The sequence below is a fragment of the Haliotis cracherodii genome, unplaced genomic scaffold (assembly GCF_022045235.1).
Source record: "Haliotis cracherodii isolate W230 unplaced genomic scaffold, xgHalCrac1.p SCAF_13, whole genome shotgun sequence".
Classification (NCBI taxonomy): Eukaryota; Metazoa; Mollusca; class Gastropoda; order Lepetellida; family Haliotidae; genus Haliotis; species Haliotis cracherodii.
In genome coordinates, this window is record NW_027266268.1 from 3736055 (window position 1) to 3762055 (window position 26001).

The following is a 26001-nucleotide window of genomic DNA, read 5'->3' on the forward strand; positions in this document are numbered from 1 at the left end:
GTCATTTTATGAACAATGTCTCAGACTGTACACAATGAAGACATGACTGACAACACAATCTATTCTAACCCAGGAACTCCACAGGGTGCTGCAACCTCTGACTCCCTTCCCACCTCTGTCTGAGACCAGCCCTCCATGAGGATTGCTCAATACAACAGGACTATTACTTCACTGAATACCGGTGCTGATACACATCATGAGACCACTGCATATACCTGCGTCAGTGTCTGAATGACACAACTGAAGCATGGCATCTTCATCTTACTCCACCCTACATCACAGATGTCCCCCAGGCAAATTAGGGCATCATATGAATCTTGAAAGGCTGCAGGCCATGGCCTGGTTATCTTCTAACATTCTTGTGAAGTGGGGTGTGGTGAATACATACTCAGGACAAAGAGGAAGATGCATGAGAGTGTAGGTTTTAATAACAATAATGTTTTATTCATATACCATACTGTCCCTATTGTTATAATCAAGATGAGTTTATAAACATGAGTTTATTCAGTCCTGCTTGGCATGCTGGAAGATCACAAAGAAAATCCGGCTTGGGAATAGTAGGGATGTTGCGATATAGGTGTCACACGATACGATACATATCTCGATACAAAAGCCACGATATGGTACGAATCTCGATATTGCATATTCCACATTTTGTGCGGAAAACCCAATCATTTGACTGAAAATAGAATCAACGACACGTTCAAACAGGTAAAGGAGGACAACTGACAACGGACTGATACTCATCGACATGGCACGTGAGTCAAGTAAACTATTCCATAGAGAAAGTAATGAGGGATAAAAAAATAATTTGTACTTGCTTATTGATACTGATGCAAGATCAACATGGACATTCGATATGGGGTTCAATGTGAATTGATGCCAAATCAAATGTGTCGGGTATCGTATCGTGCAAAGTTTGGCGATGATGCACCAGGGTACCGGTAAATCACGACATCACCACTAAATAGAGAAGATGACAAACTTGGTTCTCCGTTCAGGGTTTCAAACAGGGCTTTTCTAGGGCACTAACTCCAACTGTCATTAAGATATTTTCAAATTTGGTAATACCTGGATAAATACCCTATAACCATGAAAGTGTCCTGGTGCTACAGCAAAATCACCATGACATCAATTTCAATTCTCATTCTCATCTTTTGAGGACAGACAATTTTCTTTTTGTTCTAAGATATAAACTGAAATTTGCAAAAATTAAGAAACAAACTACTGTGTACAATTGAAAATACGTTTTACATGGCCCAGAATGTTTAAAACACAACTTTTCCCAACTAGGAGCACCATGGTCATAAATCACATGGTCTAGTACAGATTAGTGTCTGGAAATCCTTGCTTCTTGATGTGGTCTCTGATTAAATCAGCTGGCACTACTTTCTTGGCACACAGACGGACCCTGCTTGTGCAGCTTGCACAGATCATCATCAGGAAACAAGCATTAACATATATTTTGTGATTGTGAATGACTTGTGTAAACACAGATATTACAAAGGGCAAGTTATGTAGTTTTCATATTTCAGATGGTATGATTAGTTTACATATTGCATGTTCACATGCCATTATCAAATAATGAGTGAAAGCTCAGACAAATTGTTTATAATTTGAACTGTCTCAGGTTCTCTTTGAAAACAAAAAGGGCAACAGAGTCCTTTGAGTAGAAACCAGACCAGAGTCGACTGTATATGATGATAGTTGCTTGACATGCTCCGTCTCATGTTAGCTCAGGTCAGACCAATCTAAATATTTGTTTTACAAATCTGCTTGTCCCTTTTCTGCCATCAAAAACAAATCAAGGGACATCACTCTCAACGTATGTAAACTTGTGGTGACTGAGAGTGTGGGTAGTGTCGTGAGTCTGATGTGTGAAAATGTTTTTAGCAACTGGAACAAACATTTACTTCAACAACAACACATATTACTAGTTCTGCTGCTGGTTGCTGCACAAAAATAGATCTCTACATCGTGTGATGATCAGAAGAGATTTCTTGAAATTATTTGAAACTCAAATCAAATTTGATTATAACATTATTCAAAATGTTATTTGTTTAGCCCTGATGTGACTGTGAGTAAGACAAAATAGATCTTTTTTCCAAAACCAGAACATTTCAGATGTGTAGGTGCTATTAAGTATTGATGCCTGGAAATTTCATTTGGAACCGACAACGTATTAGTATATATTATTTATTTGTTTGTTTCATGCCACACTCAGCAATATTCCAGCCATATGACAGCGGTCTGTAAATAATCAAGACTGGATCAGACAATTCAGTTATTGGCATCATGAGCATCTATCCACGCAACTGGGATATATGATGACATGCATCAGCCAAATCAGTGAGCCCGACCACCCGATCCCGTTAGTCGCCTCTTACGACAAGCATAGTTGCCTGTTTCGGGAAACATGGGTTGCTGAAGGCTTATTCTAACCCAGATCTGCACAGGTCGCGTATTAGAAGAAATAATGTGGTAGAGGATATTGAGTTATGACTTGGATGACGATACACAGCACTGAGGATACTGCCCTACATAAGGCATAAAGTAAGACAGCAAACAGGCTTCAGGCTACATGTTGTTTTGACCCTCTTGACATGAGATGGGACTTGAGAACAACCTGGTCTACTTTCAATCAATGATATTCAGTGAGTTGTCATGTGTTACATGCACATTAGTTGGGTGTTCACAGTTAATGAGTTGATGTCTCTGTATCCCCCTGGACCAATTCTGATCAGGTGTAGAAAACCTTTCAGCCCTTTTGAGCCATACTATTGAACATTATTGATTTATGTCACTGCCAAAAAGTCTTTTTCAATCAAATGTTTTGCTGACGATTATTTAATCGCTTAATGGCAGTGGTTAATCAGTAATCTCTGTACTATTGTTGAGAACTGACTGAATGACAGAGTGAGTGACTGCTGTCAAACACTACAGTCACCAGTACTCCAGCCATATCACATTCTGGACCAGGCAAACCAGTGACTGAAGACACCAATGTATGTTTGTTTGTTGTTTAATGCTGCACTCAGCAATATTCTAGCTATATGATGGCAGTCTGTAAATAATCGAGTCTGGACCAAAATCCAGAGATTGATAACGTGCATCGATCCACTCAACTGGGATACGACGACATGCATCAACTAAGTCCTATTCTACCCCGGATCTTCATGGGTTTAGAAACCAATGAATGCCATCTGGACATGACATGCAATCAACATAGTCACAAGGCTTGACCACCAGGTCCAGATTCCCTCTTTCGACCAACACTGGAGTGTAAAGCCCCGTTCTAGACTAACATCTAGTCTCTGAAATGAACATATTTTACTGATGATAACCGTCGTAAAGTTTTAGTTATGAAAACATATTAAAAATGAGCCCTGAGACTCTCTTCATTTTCAGATACTGCAGACACAGACACTCAGACACAGGCGCACATATCGCCACAGACACACACACTCGCAGACAGACAGACACACAGACACACCCACAGACACACACACCTATACCTGCCATGACATAATCACTGTGCCTGTGGATTGTAAACCTGAGTTGTCTCCCTGCCCAGTGTTGCCCCATGTCCCCCTCTTGAAGGACAAAGACAGTGCTCATGCATGGTAATTAGCGAGTGTAGTTTAATCTTGGAACCTCCATGAAATATTTACGTGCAGTAGATTGCCAGGAACTTCACATGCAAGCTAGGCATCAGAATTACTTACTGGGAGTTGGGAGTAGACAAGCCATGAATCATTAATGTAACTGTGGTTGAGATTCAGGGCACTTTCTGCAAGGTGTTTTGAGGGACGAAGTTTAACTCATAAAAAAAGTGAAGTGACAGTTCTATTACCATACAAGGTTATAAATGGCAGCTGTGCATATGTAATCGATAATTTATGTATTTCAGCATGTCATAAAGATACATGATGTTTTTTTTGTGGTTTAAGCTTTCATTTTCAAGGGGAAACATTCCTTAATAAGTGCAAAAAAGTGAAAATATAATTTTACATCATCATCATCATCATCATCATCATCATCATCATCATTATTATTGTGTTTTAAGTGTGTATTAAGTGTTTTAATTATCTGTCTACTGGAAAGTCATCAATACATTTGTTTCTCAATGCTTATAGCAGAGTTCAAACTCTGTCAAGATGGACATGCACCTTATAAGAATACAACACCATGCTACAACACATACAACACCATGCTACAACACATACAACATGTATAGGGCTGGTATGGGCATCTCGTGGACACAGGTCAGGTGGGTACTGAGTAGGACCAAGGTACCCACAGGACCAGTCACACAAACAAAAACAATAAAACTCCATGGTTACATTACACTAATGTTTGTATTTCTTTCTGACTATGCACATATTCCTTCTGACTTTTATATTTTGGAACAAAGATAAAGCTTCAGTCAATTTCAATGTATGCATGATCAGATCATTTTATACGTATATCTTAATATTTATTGCCAGGGTTCTAGAAAAACAATTCCCAATCAGACATTTTGTACCCAACACAATTCAGCGGGTACTGAAGTAGGGTTGGTTATAAGGGGGTCGGGTGCCCAGGTAGGAAAGTTTGACTTGTCCGAACCCTCATGCACAGGGCAATGCTCAAAACTAAGCAGAAAAGTCAAGGTGTACTTGCCATAATTGTAATATTAAGAGTCAAAGATTTAAGGGATCCTAAAATTCAAACACTACAGAACACTTCAAAGACCCCAGACCCCCATTAATTTTGAACATTGCAAGGTGATACTCTGCTGTTCTCAACTCCGCCCTACACATCTCATCCTACAGTATACGTTGGGGCATTCACCCAGATAATGCATGTTTACTCATCCACTCTTACAAAGGCATTCACATAATCAGTTCCTTTAATGAGTTCAATATTAACACAATCTTAATTATATGCTTTGAAAGAGTTTCAATATATACTGCTGTTTATCTGTTCATATATCCATGACACAATTAACAGAAATATCTGACACATATCAAGTACTGTAAAGGATATTTCTATCAAAAGGATGTACCCTGGTTTTCCCGTGCAATCCAACTCATCTTAACTTCATCTGTACATTTTTCGTGTTGATACAAACGATGTCTCGTGTTAATACATTCTACCTAAAAGTCCTTATATTGAGAAGCGAGCACTCATTTATTGTCATCAATTCCAAATATGAATCTTTTAAAAGTACAGGAAATGTTATGAATGTTCTTAAACAGTGTGAAAGAGTGACCTCAATCTTATATTTCAGCTTGGCAAGCAGGAATCGTGACAAGAGGTGAAGAGTTGTCTCCCTGTCATGGTATTACCCAGTAACAACAAAAATGGCTCACTGTTGTTTGTTTGTCGTTTTACACTACACTCTGCAATATTCCAGCTATGTGATGGCGGTCTGTAAATAATCAAGTCTGGGCCAGAGTCAGCAAGTCTGACCACCCAATACTGTTATAATAGTTGCCACTTACAACAAGCATATAGTTGCCTTTCATGGCCTGGATCTTCACGGGTAGAATGACTCAAAAACCTTGATAAATGAGTGTAATGATGTTTATTCTACTTTCGCAGGACACCAGAAAAAGTCATCACACATTGCACCCATTGCCTTATCCTTCATGATATCCCACTGGTTTAATTATAAGTAGCACAATGGTAAACTGGGGGTGTCATACAACATATCCAAAAACATATATCATTACCAAACTCTAGTCCAAGGTTGATAATGGAGGTCAGACAAGAGTGAATTCCTGAAAAATGTATTTTGTACAATTTCGGCACAGCACTTATCAAATGCCCAAGATGACAATGCAGTCGATATGTGTCATTGTCAGCTAAACTTTCATATTGAAATAATTCAACATGCTCAAGGCACCTGCCAAAATTAATCTTCTGTGGCAGAGGCAGCTACAGGAAAGGTTACTCCTGAACATAATTTGAAGGAATTTAGTTCCCACTGGAACCAAAAGTTAGGTCTATTCCTGTCTGGATTAAATTCTCTGGTGAACTTATCAGCGGAACAGACACATGATCAGGCATTTACCTTGGTCTGTCAGTCTAGTCCAGGGGACTTGTTGGTATGTTCTGGTCTCAGGCATGAAAGAGGGGGTCCATGGCTAATTAATGTGCTCGGCAGGCAGACCATGTGGCACACTATACTTGACTTCCAAGGATATTATAACGCCATGATGCTGTACAAGAATGGAAACCCTATGTTGGGTGTACATTGCTTGGTTGAAATGAAATAAGTGACTGAGTGAAGGAAACTGAGAATGGACAGTCTGAACTTCAATTTCCATCAGGACAGAACTATCACTTTGATTTAACATGTATCCTACAACCGAATCAAATGTAATACTTTATGCAACCCCACATGTGCATGAGTGAGTAAGTTCATCTTAGTTGGGTTTAACGCCGCTTTTAACAGTATTCCAGTTATATTGCGGCGTGTCAGCTTAATGTGGGAGGAAAGCCCTAAGTGATGCAGGTCTCAGACGTTTACCACTTCAGTGAAACCCACGAGCACGGGTATGGTGCTGACAAACCTAGAAACATAATCGGGGCGAACCGGGATTTGAACCCACAATCATAGGTTTCTGGCCTGCCCAGGGACGCAAATCTGCACAGCGAATCACTGCGCCTTAGACGACTAGGCCACCTGTGCCCCCCCCCACCACATGTGTGTGAGCAATGGGACCATGTGCATCCAGTTTTTAATACGATGTGTATAATACACAGTATTGTGAGTCTGATGAAAGCCTGTATGATAGAGGGATGCCAATTAACACACTCTCTGACTCAGGACCCACTGGTGAAGACCCACAGCATTGAATTCACAGAACTGACCAAGTACTGACCCCAACACAGTGGTAGCTGTAGTTCATATAAGTGGAGTCATCCAAGTCTTGTCTCATCCAGCAGTCTACAGGAAGCCATCATACTACTACTGACATGAACATATTAAGGCTCTGACCTTTATTAATACATACTTCATGAGTCGACCTCGATCTATACATACATGGAAATTAGGTGCAGCCATCAAAACACAGATAAACACCAACTGACTTGAGTTATCCCTACAACAGGTTTTTGGCTGGGGCTGCCAGATTGCCTAGTTATCCATACAACACATTTAGGCTGACTTCAGTTATCCATACAACACATTTAGGACTGGAACTGCCTGACTGAATGCAGTTATCCATACAACACATTTAGGTTTGGGCTGCATTTCTGACTTCAATTATCCATACATATTTAGGCATGGTCTGTATGACCGACTTCAGTTATCCATACACCACATTTAGGCATGGGCTGTATTTCTGACTCCAGTTATCCATACAACACATTTAGGCATGGGCTGTATTTCTGACTTCAGTTATCCATACAATGTTTTTCGGCATGGGCTGTATGACAGACTTCAGTTATCCATACAACACCTTCTTTTTAGCAAGTGAATACAGCAAGTTGATATCTTGTTCAAACTGGCAAAAACACGCAGAGAAAGCCATTTTTACATAAAACAGATCAAAGACCAGCAAACTGTACAGCATGGTAGGGAATGATTTCAAGAAAAAGAGAAACTGGCTATAACAGATATGGTGACTTACCACTTTCTCCTCTGCCATGTCATCTTTGGCAGCAATCTTCTTTTTCTTCTTGGACTTGGGTGTGGACAGGTCAGAGTCCTCCTTCTTGTCATCAGGCTGCAGAAAACTGGATTCCCTGGATGTGGAATCCTTGTCCTGTGTTAGACGTACATATCATTACTGAGTAACAGAAAAGATACATGCTGCTCTAGAAATAGTAAACATTCTGCCACTAAAACAGATTCAGTATTTATTTTTCCCACAAAGGTCACTGAAAAAAAGAATAGCCTCCTATATCTCTACATTAAGTTATTCATAAAAACAACAAAATCCCAGATCTTGTGCTCCTATTTTGTAGAATTTTCCTATTCGGAATATTCTATAAGTAATACGTTACCACTGTTATACTGAGGCTGTTGTCTCCCACAACTGCTCTTATAATCTTCCACAGAGATCTCAATTACCTCATGCAGCATGTGCGTAGCCACCTAGCTGCTATGTGACACCCTTCACTCTTGTCTCTAGCGAGAGCAAGTGCTCAGGGGACGGACGGGCAGGCAGCAGCCCAGTGGTAACGTATTACTTATAGAATATTCCAAATAGGAAAATTCTACAAATTACATTAGGTAATACGTTACCACTGTTATACCGAGGCTGACTACCAAAGTAGGCGGTGGGGAGCACCTACAACCCGAAACCTGACTGCTCATGTTTCTAGCGACCAGCGGAAGTAAACAACAAGGCGGAAGTACATAATTGTCAATTCAAATAAGGAAACACACAGAAAGCTGCACTCACCTGTGGATGAGCGCGCTGGCTTGCGGGACCCCCACTCCCGTACCCACGGCTGTGGGAACATTGGAGACGACCCAGATTGACCACCGTGCAAGGTCTGAGGAGTTCGGAATTGTGCTGGGCACTCCCCTTAGTTGACCGGTTGTGCCGCGATCAGCGGCCCAAGACGGTGCACACCCTCCACATCTTCATCAGAAACCTTTCTGAGGTAATGATTGGCAAAAACCGAGTCAGAATGCCAGTAACAACCCCGCAATATTTTGTGAACAGATATATTGGAGTGTAGGGCAAATGTTGCCGCTAGCGCCCTAATCTCGTGCGGGTTTGACCCCGCAACCTGTAACACCCGAGACCGGTACGCCAGATTGATGACAGAACGAAGCCAATCGAGTTGCGAGTTATGTCAGCAGTCCAATTAGGGTTACACCATATGAACAGACGGTCTTGTCAGCGTTCATTCGAAGCCGTGGCAAAGGAGAGGAGAAATGCTGTTTTTCAAGTCACATGCCGAAACGAAGCATTTTTCAAGGGTTCATACGGAGCTTCCGTAAGCGATTTCAACACCAGGGAAAGATCCCAGGTAGGAGCCCGAAAGCAACCTTTCTTAAGATCTGGCTGTTTGAAACCCTTGATAATACCCCGAATCACCGGCTCTTTTGAGAGACTGGTACCCATAGCAACGTCCCGTACCGTAGCAACGGAGGAGACATAGTTGGCAATGAAAACCCCCGGAGAGTTTCCGAGTCTCTCATAAGTGAGACATGAAACGAGCAATATCCTGCACATATACCTTATCTAGTGAATGAATGTGATGTTTCCAACACCACTTCGTGAAAATAGCCCAACGTGCATTGTACACCTTCTTGGTAGAACCAAGATGCATACTAACGTATGCCCGAGATGCCCGACGAGAAAAACCTTTACTCCCCTGAAGCTCGGTGACAACATCCACACGTGCAGATTGAAGCTGACGAGTGTGAGGGTGGATCAGGAGATCCGGTCTCACAGGCAGTGGAAGTGGCGACTGCGTGACCTGGGCCAGCAAGTCGGGGTACCACGATCTGTTCGGCCACATGGGCGTGATCAGTAACATTCGAAGGCGAACTCCTCGGAGCCGGCTTAGAATGAGTGGTATTAACGCCGTTGGCGGGTAAGCATAAGCGTCCATGCCCGTACAGTCTAACACTAGAGCATCGTGATCGATGGCCCTCAATCGGGGACTGGCGATACAAACAACGGGAGTTGATTGTTGAACCTGGTTGCGAACAGGTCGACCATCGGACGACCCAAACGTTCGCACAGCCACTGAAACACTACTGGGTTTAGCATCCACTGCGTTGGGCTCAGATCCCGAGGCCTCAATAGAGCGTTGGCCAGTACGTTCCGCACACCTGGGATGTGACGGGCGCGTACCTGGCACGGGACACTGTCCACCAGAGCGTAAAACTCGAACGTGAGATCGGGTAGCGAGTGACTGTGGGTTCCCCCCAGTTTGTTCACATAGGAAGCTACGGTCGTGATGTCGGTCGCCAGCATGAGCCGGGCGTGGGTCTCGGTCCGTGGCGGAACCTTCGACCAGACTGACCGCCGCAGCCAAGTAGGTGTCGCCATGTGACATAGCAAGCATGGAGTGCCTAGGGAGGGTGTCCATTTGCTGTAAAGTCGCTTGAGTGACTGTAGCAGCAGGTGGGGCACGGACCCCTAACCTCTCCACATGGGCCTCTGCGATGGGACCTGCCTCGGGGAAGGCCAGGTCATGCACCGGGAACGGACCCTTTCATGACGGAGGAGTTATGGGAGTCCCCGACCGGAGGCCGCCGCGAAGGCTTTCTCCAAAGACGGCTTGTTTCGCACAACAAAGTTGACGCAAGAAAAAGCCCTGTCGGCGGACTTGTCGAAAACCTCGGCGGAACCCACAGAGCTGTGGATTCCCCAGGGTACCGGCTGGGGCCGTGTCATGTCCGCAAAGAGGTCATACACCATGGCCACACGGTCCTTAGCCGATAACGGAGTATCGGCACGGGGAAGGACCGGTGCACCGCGGGAAACGATCGTGAGGATCCCGAGAAGACAAAAACTTCTGACAAGCCCAGCAGCGCCTGTTTACAGGAGTAGCAAGGGTGCTGGACAATATTTCCAATTCACTGTCCGACATTGTTCTTTGAACAATAAACAAAACATGGTTACAACACACACACAAAACATATTTCTTTATGACAGAAAAACAAAAGATAATTGCGAATACATAAAATACATATAATAGAACATATATATATTAATAGGTGATGCCAAAAAATCCCAAGATATACCACTAAAGGTGGACGGAAGACACGAAGTGCCAACGCCACACCCTGTTAGTAGCGTAAAAAGGCGGGAAAATTTAGGCGGGAAAATTTTCCAAGCGTCATATAACGAATGCCCCATAAATTACGCTTTACTTAGGAGTAAGAAACAGTAATAAATATCACCAAAGGATTGGCAGGAGGCAGAAAACTGGAACGTAGAGGAACGCAAGCAGAGCAGTCACTTTAAACGTCTTGCTAGGGCAAGCAAAGAGACAAGAGTGAAGGGTGTCACATGGCAGCTAGGTGGCTACGCACGTGCTGCATGAGGTAATTGAGATCTCTGTGGAAGATTTGGCTATAAGAGCAGTTGTGGGAGACAACAGCCTCGGTATAAGAGTGGTAACGTATTACTTAATGTAATATAACATGTGATTGTTTGATATTTAACGCTGCACTTTTCCAGCTATATAACAGTGGCGTGTAAATAATCAAGTCTGGACAAGACAATCCAGTGATTGATATTATGAGAAACGAATCATTCTGTTGGTGCAGGAAGACACGATAAGTCAATGAGTATGACCACCTATTCATTACATCTAATGACCAGCATAGTTAGAAGGGTACATGTTCTAAACTGGGACTCCATGGAGTTCTCTTATAATGATACCTTACCTTTGGATGGGACCTGTCTACACCATAGAACTTGAGGACCGCCTGGTCATAGTTGCCCAGTTCCGTGGTCACCTGTTCTGGGTAGGACTTGACAATGTCTGTCTGCTGGTTGTGGAATATCTCGTACCTGAATGTACGTATATACCCATATATTACTCATCGTTTTTGCACAACACTTTTTCAGGGCATTTGTACTTGTTCTTATTAGAACTATTTACATTTTTCAATCTGTGCCAAAATCTGCAAAATTTGCTCCAAATTGTCTCATTTGACATCATTTTTAGAAGATTGTCCTAAAAAATGGACTCAGTAGAGTATATTAGATCAAATAAATTTTACAAGACTCTGAAGTCAGACTCGTGGGTATTAAGAAACAACTAATGACCACTGTAGACTATTTCTACAGTTTGAATGATAAAGCAGGGGTGATCATGTTGATGTGCACAAACTATTATATTACCAAACCACTACACATCATACTGTAGAGGAAACATATGATTTGTCAACATAACCATGAAAAAAACCAGCGTTGACTTAAAAGAGTCATTAGATCATATTAATGCATGAAAGATGAGTTGTACAGTGAACAATAAAAGAAAGAATTTAACATCCTTAATCTCTACTGTGGTGGACATGGCTGGGTGAGATGGACTGCAAGCCACACTTACGACAGCCTGATTCTCTCCAGCATCTCCAGGGACTTGGCCAAGCTGACCCTGAGGGAGTCCTCCGAGGCGTCCTGACGCATCCTGTCCATGACAATGTCCAAGTTAGCTTCCCGCTCCTGCAAGAGTTGGTGAGTCAGTGAGTCCACGAGAGTCAGTGAGTTGACAAGAGTCAGTGAGTCAATTAGTTGGTGAGTCAAATAGCCAGTGAGTCAGAGTCAGTGAGTCAATGAGTTGGCGAGTCAAATAGCCAGTGAGTCAGAGTCAGTGAGTCAATGAGCCAATGAGTCAGTGAGTCAATGAGTTGGTGAGTCAGAGTCAGTGAGTCAATGAGTTGGCAAGTCAGTGTGTTGGTGAGTCAAATAGCCAGTGAGTCAGAGTCAGTGAGTCAATGAGTCAATGAGTCAGTGAGTCAATGAGTTGGTGAGTCATTGTGTTGGTGAGTCAAATAGCCATTGAGTCAGAGTCAGTGAGTCAATGAGCCAGTGAGTCAATGAGTTGGTGAGTCAATGAGCCAGTGAGTCAATGAGTTGGTGAGTCATTGTGTTGGTGAGTCAAATAGCCATTGAGTCAGCGTCAGTGAGTCAAATAGCCAGTGAGTCAATGAGTTGGTGAGTCAATGAGCCAGTGAGTCAATGAGTTGGTGAGTCATTGTGTTGGTGAGTCAAATAGCCAGTGAGTCAGAGAGTAAATGAGCCAATGAGTCGGTGAGTCAGTTGTTAAGACTTTCAGGTACTTTTATTTATTAAAAAACAACCATCCATCAAAGATGACAATATTATGTTTTAAATGTTCCCTCCCATCTTGTAAAGCAAACAGATACAAATTTACAGGGAATATCTACTACAGGGGGTCCTTATCTTTAGGGAATGATTATCATGTTCAAATATGTGACCTGCGGACCTGCTTGTTTGTTATTCCACAGTCAGCAATATTCCAGCCATATTATGGCAGACTGTAAATAATAAAGTATTGGCCAGATAAACCAATGGTCGATGTCATGAGCAAATCCCAAATTATCAGGGTGTGATGACATGTAATCAACCACGTCATCTAATCCAACCACTCAATCCAATTTAATTCCCTCATAAGAGCAGCAATGTTAGCAATTGCCTCTGAGCAATATTCTAGCTATACCTGGTAAAGGAAACCAGACTTCTCATATTTTACCGAAGTGGGGAATTGAACCTGGGTCGATTTAGCTATATAAAACATACACAAGTGCACCCTATTTTTAAAAAGTGTAACCTAATATTTGTGTCTACATGCACCAAGTGTCAAAAAGTTCTGACTCACCAGGCATCAAAGTGTGGGTACTTTGAGATTATGTGCAAGCATGTTCCTATAACGTTTATAGCAATCCATCATTAATTTATGTAGCCTATGTTTTGACTTTATGGGACCTGGGTGCAACCTGCTTTTGTTTGGTGCAACTTGGTAACATGCACCTGGTCCAAAATAAATCAAGCTCCTGAAATCAATCCCTATGTATATAGTCCACTGTCAATATTTAGGGTATATTCTGAATAGGGATGTTTACTTCTACAGAATGATGATCATGATGATGATGACGTCCACTGACCTGGTCAAGGGTCAATATTATACAAATAATGACTCTTGACGAGGTCACCTGTGCAAAAACAATGACCCGAGGACCCGACCCCGTGGTGGTCTGACTGCTGAGGAGGACTCAGGTCCGAGGGTTATTTATTTTATCACACTTAAATTCACTTTAAACTTTATGAATACTTTAAATTGTCCTCTGTTTCATTATAGTTACTTAGGCTTAAAAAAATAAAGGAATTGGTTCTTAGGCAATGGTTTTGAAAATATAGTGCAGGCGGGCAGTGTTTTTTCATTTTTCTTGGTTGTACAAACTAGTATGTAACCAATAAACAGTTGTGTAATCAATAAAACATTTGTGTACAATCATTTTGAGAAAGAGCCTTCCTACATAAATGTATTCCTTGATGAGTAAAATACTGGAACACAAGTTGGACTTGGAATATTTCGGGATTTTTTATATATTTAAAAAAAAAATGAAATAAAAACTTTATGATGGTGCAGGCAGTGCCTGAGAACCAAGACTATTATTTTTTTTAGCCTTAGCTGCGAACCGTGAAATGTTCGCATCAGATGCCATCTTGATTTCCTGCAGACGAGTCATTATTCATCACATGACAAGTCAATACTGATCATGTGAAGAGTCAATATTCGAGGTCTACATTGTATTGTTTGTCACGTGGTACGGATTAACCAATGGAATTGCATGTTTCTTTATAGAGGAATAACAATGAGGGTACATTGTTAAGAGGGGGTGTTTTTTTCTACAGGTTGATGATGATGATCACTAACCTGGTTATGATTGTCATGTTGATGGCGGCAGGCCTCCAGCTTCTCCTGCAGCGCCCTCTCCTGCTTGGCCAGCCCGATCTCGTGGACATCCCACACGTGTGCTGCACCCTGGGTAAACTTGAAAAGGGACTTCGTCTTCTCCTCTATCTTGATGTTGTGATTCTCCATGGCTTTCTGTCAATGCAACACACATATTAAGAATCAAACATACACAAAAACCTGAATGAAAACTCCAAAAATATTGCCACCATTATGGAAATCACCATTTTTTACAATTTGAAGGGGCTGTGAAATTAATTTGTGTCTGACCATATGTTGGGACTTCAACAGCATGCATGAAAAGCAAGACAAAAATCTAACTGTTGAACAGTAATAACAACTCATTTATGCACTTTATGCACTTTCAGTGAAACCTCTCATCAACAATAGGGCTGTGTATTGGCAATTTTTGTGATTGTAATATATTGTGATATATCGGGAGCTAAAGTGTTTGACAGTAATTGACACTGACTGTACATGCAGGTCCTATGTTCTACAAACTAGAAATGTTAGGGTCAGCATGGTCAGTCACTGCCATTTTGTAGTCTTAGATACAGGGGAGATAACTCCACAGAAAAATCACTTCTGAATTCCAGCTGTTTTGTCTATCAATTTTGAAGGGAAATATGAATTGTGAATGAATTTCTGTGTAGATTTTACCTTAAATGATTCAAATGGTAACAAAGCTTGTTACATTTCTTTACCCGATACATCAGAACACGGAAAAAAATTTGCAATACATATTTGTATTCGAGTGTACTGGTGATACCATGGTATCCAACAGGATGATGTCTGAACCTGCATGACGTACCTCCATAGTTTCCAGGTTGGACTCCAGGACTCTCTGTTGGTCTCCGACCAACGGCAACATTTGGGCCTCAATTACCTGCTGCGCTTTGGCCTCAGTGCACACACCAGATGCTATCAGGGATTTCTGACAGCAAAAAACAACGTGATCTACTTCAGCATCAGTTAGTAGTCAGGTAATCATCAGGTAGTCATTCCAATATGAACAGATAAAAGCTGACAACAGATTGGCGCTGTTATACCCAGTGGAGATAACTATTGTTTTCATCAACCTTTAAAACTCTGGCATGTTTCCAAGAAAACAGTCTGTCTGGGATAACATGTAGCATGTCTTATGATTTGTTTGTTTCTTTGTTGTTTAATGCCGCACTCTACAATATTCCAGGTATATGCCGGCCGGCGGTCTGTAAATAATTGAGTCTGAACCAGACAATCCAGCGATTGACATCATGAGCATCGATCCATGCAATTGGGATTGCAGACATGCATCAACCTAGTCAGCGAGGTTGACCACCCGATCCTGTTAGTCACTTCTTACAACAAGCATAATCGCCTTTTACAGCAAGCATGGGTTGCTGAAGACCTACTTAACCCTGAATCTTCACGGGTACATGTCTCATGAAACGCCGCCAGATTGGCTCTGGAAGCACCACACTTTGTCTCTCATAGTTTACATGTAAATAAAAGAATCATTAATAATGTTTTAGTCCTCATCTGAAATGTCAGACAGTAAAGAAATATAAACCTATTCAGTAAATTCTCTACACAGGATAACATAGAAGACAGAATTGTATAATACAAACTGGCCAAAAAGTAGGTGATAAGTTTGTTGGTTTAATCAAAGACATTTTGAAAAAACGATTCCAGCCCTTTTAAACCCTAAATAAACATACACTTACATGCCAACTGGCCAGTCCCTTTAAAAAGTACATCGGCTGCTCTTAGGATATTGGGCAGGATTGGATTGGATTGGTGCTTTTGCACAGAGCTAAATGAATATAAGTAGCACTGTTTTTTTTCAGTTGTCATCTGTCATCAGTACAATATTAACTTAATTTGACATGTATAATACTATTCACCAGCAGGGATGCATGTGCAAGGAGTGTTTGTTTGTGTTTGTGTGCGAGGGTTTCCAGCATACCTTCACCGATTCCACATGGTCCAGGCAGGTCTGGCACACACTCTCATACTCCTCATGTAGTTTGCTCATGTGCATCTGGTTTACAGCATCTACGGAATGGCAATCATGAAATGTACAATCGTCAATTTCACTTGAACCATGGGAAAGACATACTGAAATTGATTGAGAATAGTAATGACATAAAGTGAAAGGAAACGTCACTGACACAGACAACAACACAACCACAGATGTAGGCACAAAACTCCCACCTATTTCCTGTGTAACTATCTGCAGCTGTTGGTTCCACTTATACACAGCTGTCTTGGTGCAGGACGGGGGCTGCATCTCCCTGTAACACACAAAACATGGCTACATCATTTCCCTCTTAGAGACAAAACATGGCTACATCATTTCCCTCTTACAGACAAAGCATGGCTACATAGCTGGAGCCATAGCCGGAGCCACAGATGGAGCCAAAGCTGTAACCATAGCTGGAGCCACAGATGGAGCCAAAGCTGTAACCATAGCTGGAGCCATAGCCGGAGCCACAGATGAAGCCAAAGCTGTAACCATAGCTGGAGCCATAGCCGGAGCCACAGATGGAGCCAAAGCTGTAACCATAGCTGGAGCCATAGCCGGAGCCACAGATGGAGCCAAAGCTGTAACCATAGCTGGAGCCATAGCCGGAGCCACAGATGGAGCCAAAGCTGTAACCATAGCCGGAGCCACAGATGGAGCCAAAGCTGTAACCATAGCTGGAGCCATAGCCGGAGCCACAGAAGGAGCCAAAGCTGTAACCATAGCTGGAGCCATAGCCGGAGCCACAGATGGAGCCAAAGCTGTAACCATAGCTGGAGCCACAGATGGAGCCAAAGCTGTAACCATAGCTGGAGCCACAGATGGAGCCAAAGCTGTAACCATAGCTGGAGCCACAGATGGAGCCAAAGCTGTAACCATAGCTGGAGCCATAGCCGGAGCCACAGATGAAGCCAAAGCTGTAACCATAGCTGGAGCCATAGCCGGAGCCACAGATGGAGCCAAAGCTGTAACCATAGCTGGAGCCTTAGCCGGAGCCACAGATGGAGCCAAAGCTGTAACCATAGCTGGAGCCATAGCCGGAGCCACAGATGGAGCCAAAGCTGTAACCATAGCCGGAGCCACAGATGGAGCCAAAGCTGTAACCATAGCTGGAGCCATAGCCGGAGCCAAAGCTGTAACCATAGCTGGAGCCACAGATGGAGCCAAAGCTGTAACCATAGCTGGAGCCATAGCCGGAGCCACAGATGGAGCCAAAGCTGTAACCATAGCTGGAGCCACAGATGGAGCCAAAGCTGTAACCATAGCTGGAGCCATAGCCGGAGCCACAGATGGAGCCAAAGCTGTAACCATAGCTGGAGCCATAGCTGGAGCCACAGATGCCAATCACAAACTGAGATAGAGATGTATCACTCAAATTTCTCAAATTCTTTAAATCATTACACTTAAACCAGAGATTATAATTTTAGTATTCAATTACTTTGGAAACACCAGTAGTAATGACAGCTACTAGTCTGAATAACTGGCAAACTTTGTCTCTTCACTAAATTATAATATTATGTCACTTAATCATTTTGGTTGAATTTGGTTCAAAATATCGTAACGATTATGCCATGTAATGGTTGGTATGTGTCCATATTATACGTTTTAATGGTCATTTTAAGTCAACATCATCACAAGAAGGTAAGTGTTGGGAAAGATGTGTTCACTGACCCGATAGACTCTATGAGCTCCAGCCTCTTGGCGCTCATGATGGCCTGCTCTGCAACCATGAACTCGAACACCTTCTCTACTCCGGGTGGGTTGGTCACAGCACCACTGTTCATGTACTCCCTGAAGGAAGGAACATAAGACAGACATAATATCTTCAAGGAGACCATATAATCAGGTACAGCACAAAACAACATAAAAACATCAACAGCAATATTGAGCCTTGATTAATCCCATGCACATTATAATCCGTTACGGTGTTAGTTACTTACTTTGAAGACATATATCTTCCAACCTTTCCAATCACATGTTTTTGACATCATGGAATAAGGCTGCTGAATACATATCTTTAATCAAAGAATTCTGCTACATACAGAATACAGAAGTATTACATGATGCACTAAAATCAAAACCTTAACAAGAAAATTGGAATCAATTGAATTTCATTTAACACCAATGCTAAACTTTTACAAAAAGAAAGATTTTGGAATGAAATATGTATTCAACAATATCATTTGTAAACAATGAATTTGAATGGTGAATGCCAATCAAAATATCAAATTTCCTGGCAAGTGAGGCACAAGTTTTATCTCAAATTTCAATCCAACCTACTGACCCTAACTGAATAAAAGTATGAAAAGTTGGAATTTTTTATAGGAAAAGAAACAAAGAACACGAAACATATTTGATTCTAGTTTATTCAATATCTGTGATACATTGTATGACTGTCACAGGTGCTGGATTTATATTTTCTCCTCTTTCTCAAAGTTCTCTGTTGTTTGTTGTTCAAACAACTCTTCTTCCTCCTCCCCCCCGTCTTCTTCATCCTCCTCCTCCTCTTTTCCTTCTCCTTCTTCTCCTTCTTCTGCCAAGTTCTCCTCCACTACGTTCAGGATGTAGTTGTATTCAGAATGTCTCCAGGTGTCACTGTCAATCTTCTCAGGCAAACTGAAATAGACATGCCATATGCAATGTCAATTTCACTTCTCCAAGTCCAACTGTACAACAAGTTTTAATCAAACTTTACATGAAATCAAGAAGAAATTGTGACTTTATCGTAATATGGTGCATAGCAGTGTCTGTATTTTCGTATCGTGACAGGATTAAGACAGTGTAGATACAAGGACTCACCTGGCCTGTGTTGATAGTGTGTGACGGGATCCATGCTCTGGTGATGTACATTGACAGCTGACATGCAAAGTATGTGTCTCATACAGCATGCAAGTGACGTGGCTTTCAGAAACTCCTACTCATATGGAAATCATATGGTGTTTCTCTTGTGAACATGCACATATCAATATGGATGGAAATAAAGAAAAAATAATGGACAATTAAACAACATGTTATTCTTTGTTTGCAAGTTTTGTATCTGCAAGACAAATGACATAACTATTGATTACAAATCAAAATTGCTTCTAATTTAATAGCACTGTGGAAAAGGGGTCACTTAATAATTTGGCCATTAAGCAGGAACGGAATGCTGAATGCTTTCTATTGGTATGTTTTAAATAATGCATGAGAACTTGAGAAAATTAAGTTTGTTTGTTTTAGGGACAAGTCTAACTTCAATCTTACAAAACTGAAAAAAAGAACACACTACACATCCCAAATGTGTCTTATTGAGAAATTATTATTGACATTATATTTGTGGTTAAAACTTTCATTTCATATTCCTTTGAAATAATGCATGCATGCTTCACAGGTGGGCATTTATAGCAGATGACAAAAAAACAACTTAGAGTTATTCCCCCTAGATCTATTAAAGACAAAAATATTGTTAATATCTGGAGAATGGCATCTTACATAATTAATTTGCGATAAAAAAAAAGTTGGTATGTATTTAATGTAATGCCAACAATTCGGCAATTCGAGTGGGAGACATAAGATATGCACCTTACATATCATCGAGGTATCTTAAAAATAACAAACCGGGTCTCAGCCAATCAGAATCCAACTTACCTGTGTGAGGTCAGATAATCAGCAATGTTAATATCACTGTTCAGGGGATACAGTTAAAAGTGGATTTGCTACAGTAACAGATTATGACACCTTATGATGCAATCACAGTACTCACTTAAATTCGGCCACAGCAAGATCAGTGTTGAGTTTCTTCCAGTCCTCAACTCGTCTGCGCCATGTTGAGTGTTGCATCTTCTCTCGCTCTATGTCGGAGGACAGGAGACGGACATTCAGATCGGCATACGCTCGCTTGTTGCTCAGCATGGTCTGGTTGATCATCTGAAGGACATGTTCAGGGAATAAATAACGTGTAAGTGAATGAGGATTGGTGAGTGAGTTGGCTTTTAACAGTATTCCAGTTATATCACAGTGTGTCAGCTTAATGTGGGAGGAAAGCCCGAAGTGATGCAGGTCTCAGGCGTTTACCACTTTGGTGAAACCCATGTGCATGGGTATGGTGCTGAGAATGAGGATGAATGCTCACCTGTGATTCCTTGTCCATAAACCTCTGGAGGTCTGGGGACATTAGGTGAGCTATTTTCTCCAGATTCTTGGAATATGACTGGAAAACACTCTGAATCTGTGAATACAAGGAACAATATCTGTCACAGAGGCATGCATTAGAGACAGGGACCATTTCATTCAGTGACTTACCCCTATTGTATATCTACTTTAAAGAATGGGAGTTACGACTGCCGTAGCGTGAGATGGTTTTGTGGACTGTGATTCAGGCCGCACCACAGCCACTGCTTCTCCCAGGCTAAAACTACAATACATATTCACAGTCCTCTGTGTTCTCAGGTGAATCCGACATCAGTAAGATGCAACCACACTCTGTTCATAGAGCACTGAACACTGGAGTGGCTCTTCTTCATACTGAAGCAAACTATAGCACTGATCTGTACCAGATCTTTGCTGGAGAATTGAATATTGCTTTCTTCTTGTGTCAGCTTTATAAACAGATAGTGCTTATTTAAGGCAGTCCTACAAGCATTCCTCATTAACTTCATAATATTGAGAGTTCTGCTCCTGAGCTATGACCTGTGCTAAAACCTGTGCTATAACTTGAACTATACCCTAGGCTATGACCTGAGATATTACCTGTGCTATAACTTGAACTATACCCTAGGCTATGACCTGAGCTATTACCTGTGCTATAACTTGAACTATACCCTAGGCTATGACCTGAGATATGACCTGTGCCATAACTTGAACTATACCCTAGGCTGTGACCTGAGATATGACCTATGCTATAACTTGAACTATACCCTAGGCTATGACCTGAGCTACAACATGAGATACACACCATGTCCATCCTGTGATCCTCTATGTTCTGCAGCTTGTGGTCAAGCTCTGTGATCCAGGTCTGCCTGACCGGGGTGTGGTGTTGGACATCCTCCCATAACCGGAACAGGTCCTCCAGACTGAAGAGTTTCAAATCCTGAAAAGTGCAACTCAGATTACAGATGTGGCCAGTAATTAGTCTTGTGCATCCTCCACACAGTAGCATGTAAATATTTAAATAGCACGAGCAACAATCCACTGGGGCACAATGACACAGTCACCTAAATTAAAATTGAAAGAAAAATCTACTTATTACATAGAATTTAACTTGATCAAGATTACACTTGTTAATAGTGCCAGTGTGTAGAAGATGCCACCTTACAATTGAAAAGTGATGTCATGGTTCACAATTGCTATGCCATGATGTCACATAGCTGGAATATGTTCACTTCCACTAACTCAGATTCCAAACAGAGAAAAGTCTGATATTTGGATGTCTTGAAAAAAAGACACCTATGGTTAGATTGGGCCATGCATATCTCATGACAATGCTGATGTCAACTGACCAATCAGTGATCAGGAAAGTGACCAGGCAATGCAACCAGTCAAAATTTACAAAGATTTACTGAGTGAAATTATCCAACGGTTTATATCTCCTGTAGAGCAAGTACTGAATAATTAAAGTGAAATACTGCTAAAGAGGCCTTAAACCATTCAAGTAAACCCCACTCACTCACTTACTCATGAGTCAGGCCTTACAACCGCCAAGATTTCAGTCGATTGCTGGATTTGTAAAGCATGTGTACCGCTAACTAGGCGTCAACACATATTTTCCAAATCTTTTCATGTTTTGAATCAAGGTGCTCACATGATTTGAGGCACTTCATGAAGTAAGACGTGTTTTATTACCACATAGATCTTTGTTATCAAACAGGTCGTCTTAAGTGGGCACCACCATTTTGTTTAAACAAACGCAAGTGTTATTAGAGGCGGAATCTGATTGGTCAATAGGAGGGATATAGAAGGGACATAACTTGTAACAGCCACTGGTGGCACTAAATTCCAGCCTAGTTCAGCAAGGATGGAAACTGGACTTAACTCCACTGCCTAAGGAATAGGGTACCAAATATACCCCTGGAGAATTATTTTAGCACATTGTTGGCTTACGTTGCAAGCAATACCAGACTATATGACCTACCTCATCCTTCTCAATGGTAGATAACAGCTTGGCGATTTCACCATCATCATCTTCCAGCCTTCTCAAGGTCATGTCACTCAGCTCAAGGACACGAGGCTCCAGTTCCTAAAATTGAAGAAACACTTTGGTAATAATCTGTCTTAGAAATATGAAATATGCATCAGCAGAGAGCACCAATTTATGAGTGCAATTTATGCTACAGTAAGCAACTTGTGAGCAATATCACATCAGCAAACATGGCAATGGTCCATATCAACTTGGCTGGCACACAATAAATACTTTTACCCTGGAATCCAAACAGTAGTTCTACTACTGACCTTGTAAGGAGGAGAACTTGTTTGCAGAAGAGGAGGAGACAGAAAGCAAGAGTGGTAAAGTAAAGGAAGTTTAAAGAAATATATTAACACTAATTTGGAAAGAATATTTTTGAAATAAATATTTAAATACCATAAAATATTCCGCAGATTTCAATTCAAAAATGACTTTTTTGTGGCTTTGGAAAGGGTTTTGTCGCTTTGTTGTATTTATTTTATTTTTATCTTGTCTCTGTGTGTGTGGTGGTGGTGGTGGGTGGGGGGTGGGATGGTGAAGCAGTACAGTAGTAGTGGACAAGGTAGCAAGTTTAAAAAGGACAAGATCTAATAGGGTTGCACTATATGGATAGGGTGATCCTAATGGTTAAAAAATCACTGATGGTGACTAAATATAATGTGACCGGTGGTTTGTCCAAAAAATGGCTGCAGTGAACTAGTGATGGTACTTACAGCACTGATGACACTCAGCTCCTGATGCATGTCCTCCACAGCAGCTTCATGCCTGCAACACACCAGTCAGCATGCATTTATATACGAACACACAGGCCTACCATACATCCAAAACATTTGTGACAGAAAACATATGATGTCTGAAAACGTATGAAAACTATGATCAAAAAGGACAATCCACAACAGTTGTCCGGAAACAAGATACATTTTTTTTTTTAAATCTTCGATTATATTTTTACGAGGAAGGTGATTTTTCCCCGAGGACTACTGTTTCAAAAAACGTGATTTTCCACATTTCCGCGGAGATTTCACATCCGTGCACATTAAAACATGCTGCCTTGTACAAGCGAGTCCTTCATAATGGAACCATGCACTACATAACAACATTTGCCTCACAGTGTCAGTAAAATGTCCCTGTAGGTTTATACAGGGATTGATGCTTTATGACACCAAGTGAAAACTTCAACAATGTTTTAAGTTGAGAGTACATGGGAAAACTATGCTGCCCATGCTACCACTTCACAAAAGTCATCGTCTTTATTACTTTTGCCTTAGTACATAGCACGGCAGAAATCTCACCTCTCCTTTCTGCTGGCAGATATCCTTTGAATGATGTCAGACTCCTCCTTTGCTGGCACTGCCAGAACAAATATCATGTTGATGGAAATGTGTTTACAAATAATGAAAACATGTCCTGGGTTGAACTGTCTTGTTTGTTCTCAGTGGTGAATGTGTATATTTAGTTCCTTTAACTTTAAATATATAAACAAAACATTGTACAAATCAGTTACAAAACTGTAAACAAAAGAATTTCGGTTAAACTCAATTACCAAACATGCTAAATGGTTGCAACTATGAAAGACCAAATGAAATCAGATCATACCAAAATATTTTATGTACAAAATATCTCTATAAAAAGGGTTCGCCAATAGGTGTTTCTGTTCATGCACATCGAAAAGGAATTCAGTGTTGAGCATGTCGAAGGGCAGGCTCTGCTTCTCTACTGTTTCAGTGTTGTATATCTAATCATGGCTCCGTGAAATCATTATTAGATTTTTGTCCACCTTCTTAAAATATGTCAAGTGGAAGGCATTTTTATTATGTTTCGTCCTTTATCAAACTAGTCAAGCAATTTGTGTCTATACTAACTGCCGACGGATGTGATTGGACCATGTATAGTGTTTTCATCAAGGAGAGAAAAGAGGGAACACACAAAGTGACTTTTTGGTCTGCAGATACTTGGGTCCTAAAAAGTGAATCTCACCGACAACATCCGGTAATCCTCGGACTTCCTTACTGGCCAAGTTTCCATCTGTTTCCTTCCGGCGAGCATTTACAAACTCTGTGAATTGTCTGAAATTCAAAAACAGTTTCTAAAATCAGTGGGAAGTTTTATTTAAGTGACATAAAAGTTGACTACCAACAAACCTGACAAATGCATGAGAGTTAGACACAGTGAGCTGTGGACTTGTTGGGTATGGCCCATGGTGTCTAACCCTGCTGCATAAATCCTCACAGCATGTTTTGAGCACTATTGAGGGAGTTATTTCTATGAACCCTCAATAGGTTTGGTGCCTGCAGCAAACCACACCTCAACCATCTTCCTGAGGCAAGAGTGTTAACTGACTATAACAGTCCAGATTCCACCCTTGCTGAAGTAGGCTGGAATTGTGGAGTTCTGTTATGGCTGGACTAATGAGTCCATGCTTATCAAAACTGTGTAAAGGACTCCATATCCACTTCATAAACAACATGGTGACGAACATGCAGATTTTGGTTGATTACAGAATTTGCAGAGCATGTGTACCGTTAACTGGCCGTCGACAGATATTTTCCACATCTTTTCATTTTTTTAATAAAGGTCCTCAAATGATTTGATGCACTTCGACATGTAACACCCGTTTTATCACAATAAAGATCTTGACTATCGATCAGATCATCTAGACTGGGCACCTCCATTTTGTTTGAAGCAAATGCAAGTAATATGATGGGTAGAATCTGATTGGTCAATAGGAGGGACATAGCTCGTAATCAAGCCACGGAATTCCAGCCTAGTTTGAAATGGGTGGAAACTGGACTTTTGTAGTCAGTTAACACCCTTGCCTCAGGAAGATGCACCTCAATGTAGAAAAACCTTTTCCTTACTTGTAAAGAACAGGGTTTTCCATGTGCGGATCATTTGGGAAGCTCTCCACCCATGTTTTCTGTCGTTCTGCAAGTATACCGTGCTGTGTTTCATCACGACTCAAGTGCACTGTTGGGATTCCTGTGCCCTCTCCTGGGGGATGCGGCAGGCGCTCCTTCCTCTGAACACTGCTCAGACTTTTGTTAAGTTGCACCTGGGAACAAGTTGGAAAAGACCTTTTCTTAAAAACAAACTCTGATGAAATTAAGCATGAAACTCAGAGTCAAAGTGTCCTTGTAATAACAGGTTCAGAGATTTTGCTACAATCAAATGGCATAAGGACATATTCATGATTTCAGCAATATTTTAAAGGATCATTCTTCTGTAACAAGAATAACTTTACCAAATCCTAAAAAGGTCAATTTTGTATGAGAATCAGTCAATGTCATACAAAATGAACAGATCTGAAACTATGTTAGCTGTTATCATAGTAATATACACAGTTGAAGATTTAGTGGCTCCAAAGATTAAAAACTATATATTTAATAATTACATATAAGCAAATCTCAGGGAACCCATTGATTTC

At 41.3% G+C, this 26001-nt stretch overlaps 1 protein-coding gene across 1 annotated transcript in view; it reads right to left on the minus strand.

The window, feature by feature from the left end:
- Nucleotides 1-26001, minus strand: part of LOC139459516 (coiled-coil domain-containing protein 180-like) — a 91043-nt gene that overhangs the window by 62670 nt on the left and 2372 nt on the right. Inside the window, exons 2-17 of the mRNA XM_071241031.1 lie at nucleotides 25436-25629; nucleotides 24555-24643; nucleotides 23870-23927; nucleotides 23291-23342; nucleotides 22527-22631; nucleotides 21351-21485; nucleotides 20529-20624; nucleotides 20160-20323; nucleotides 18089-18208; nucleotides 16609-16688; nucleotides 16361-16449; nucleotides 15224-15346; nucleotides 14374-14547; nucleotides 12022-12137; nucleotides 11354-11480; nucleotides 7623-7757 (exon numbers count right to left, since the gene is read on the minus strand). Coding sequence (XP_071097132.1) covers nucleotides 7623-7757; nucleotides 11354-11480; nucleotides 12022-12137; nucleotides 14374-14547; nucleotides 15224-15346; nucleotides 16361-16449; nucleotides 16609-16688; nucleotides 18089-18208; nucleotides 20160-20323; nucleotides 20529-20624; nucleotides 21351-21485; nucleotides 22527-22631; nucleotides 23291-23342; nucleotides 23870-23927; nucleotides 24555-24643; nucleotides 25436-25629 — 1857 coding nt within the window. The remainder of the gene's footprint in view (nucleotides 1-7622; nucleotides 7758-11353; nucleotides 11481-12021; nucleotides 12138-14373; nucleotides 14548-15223; nucleotides 15347-16360; nucleotides 16450-16608; nucleotides 16689-18088; nucleotides 18209-20159; nucleotides 20324-20528; nucleotides 20625-21350; nucleotides 21486-22526; nucleotides 22632-23290; nucleotides 23343-23869; nucleotides 23928-24554; nucleotides 24644-25435; nucleotides 25630-26001) is intronic.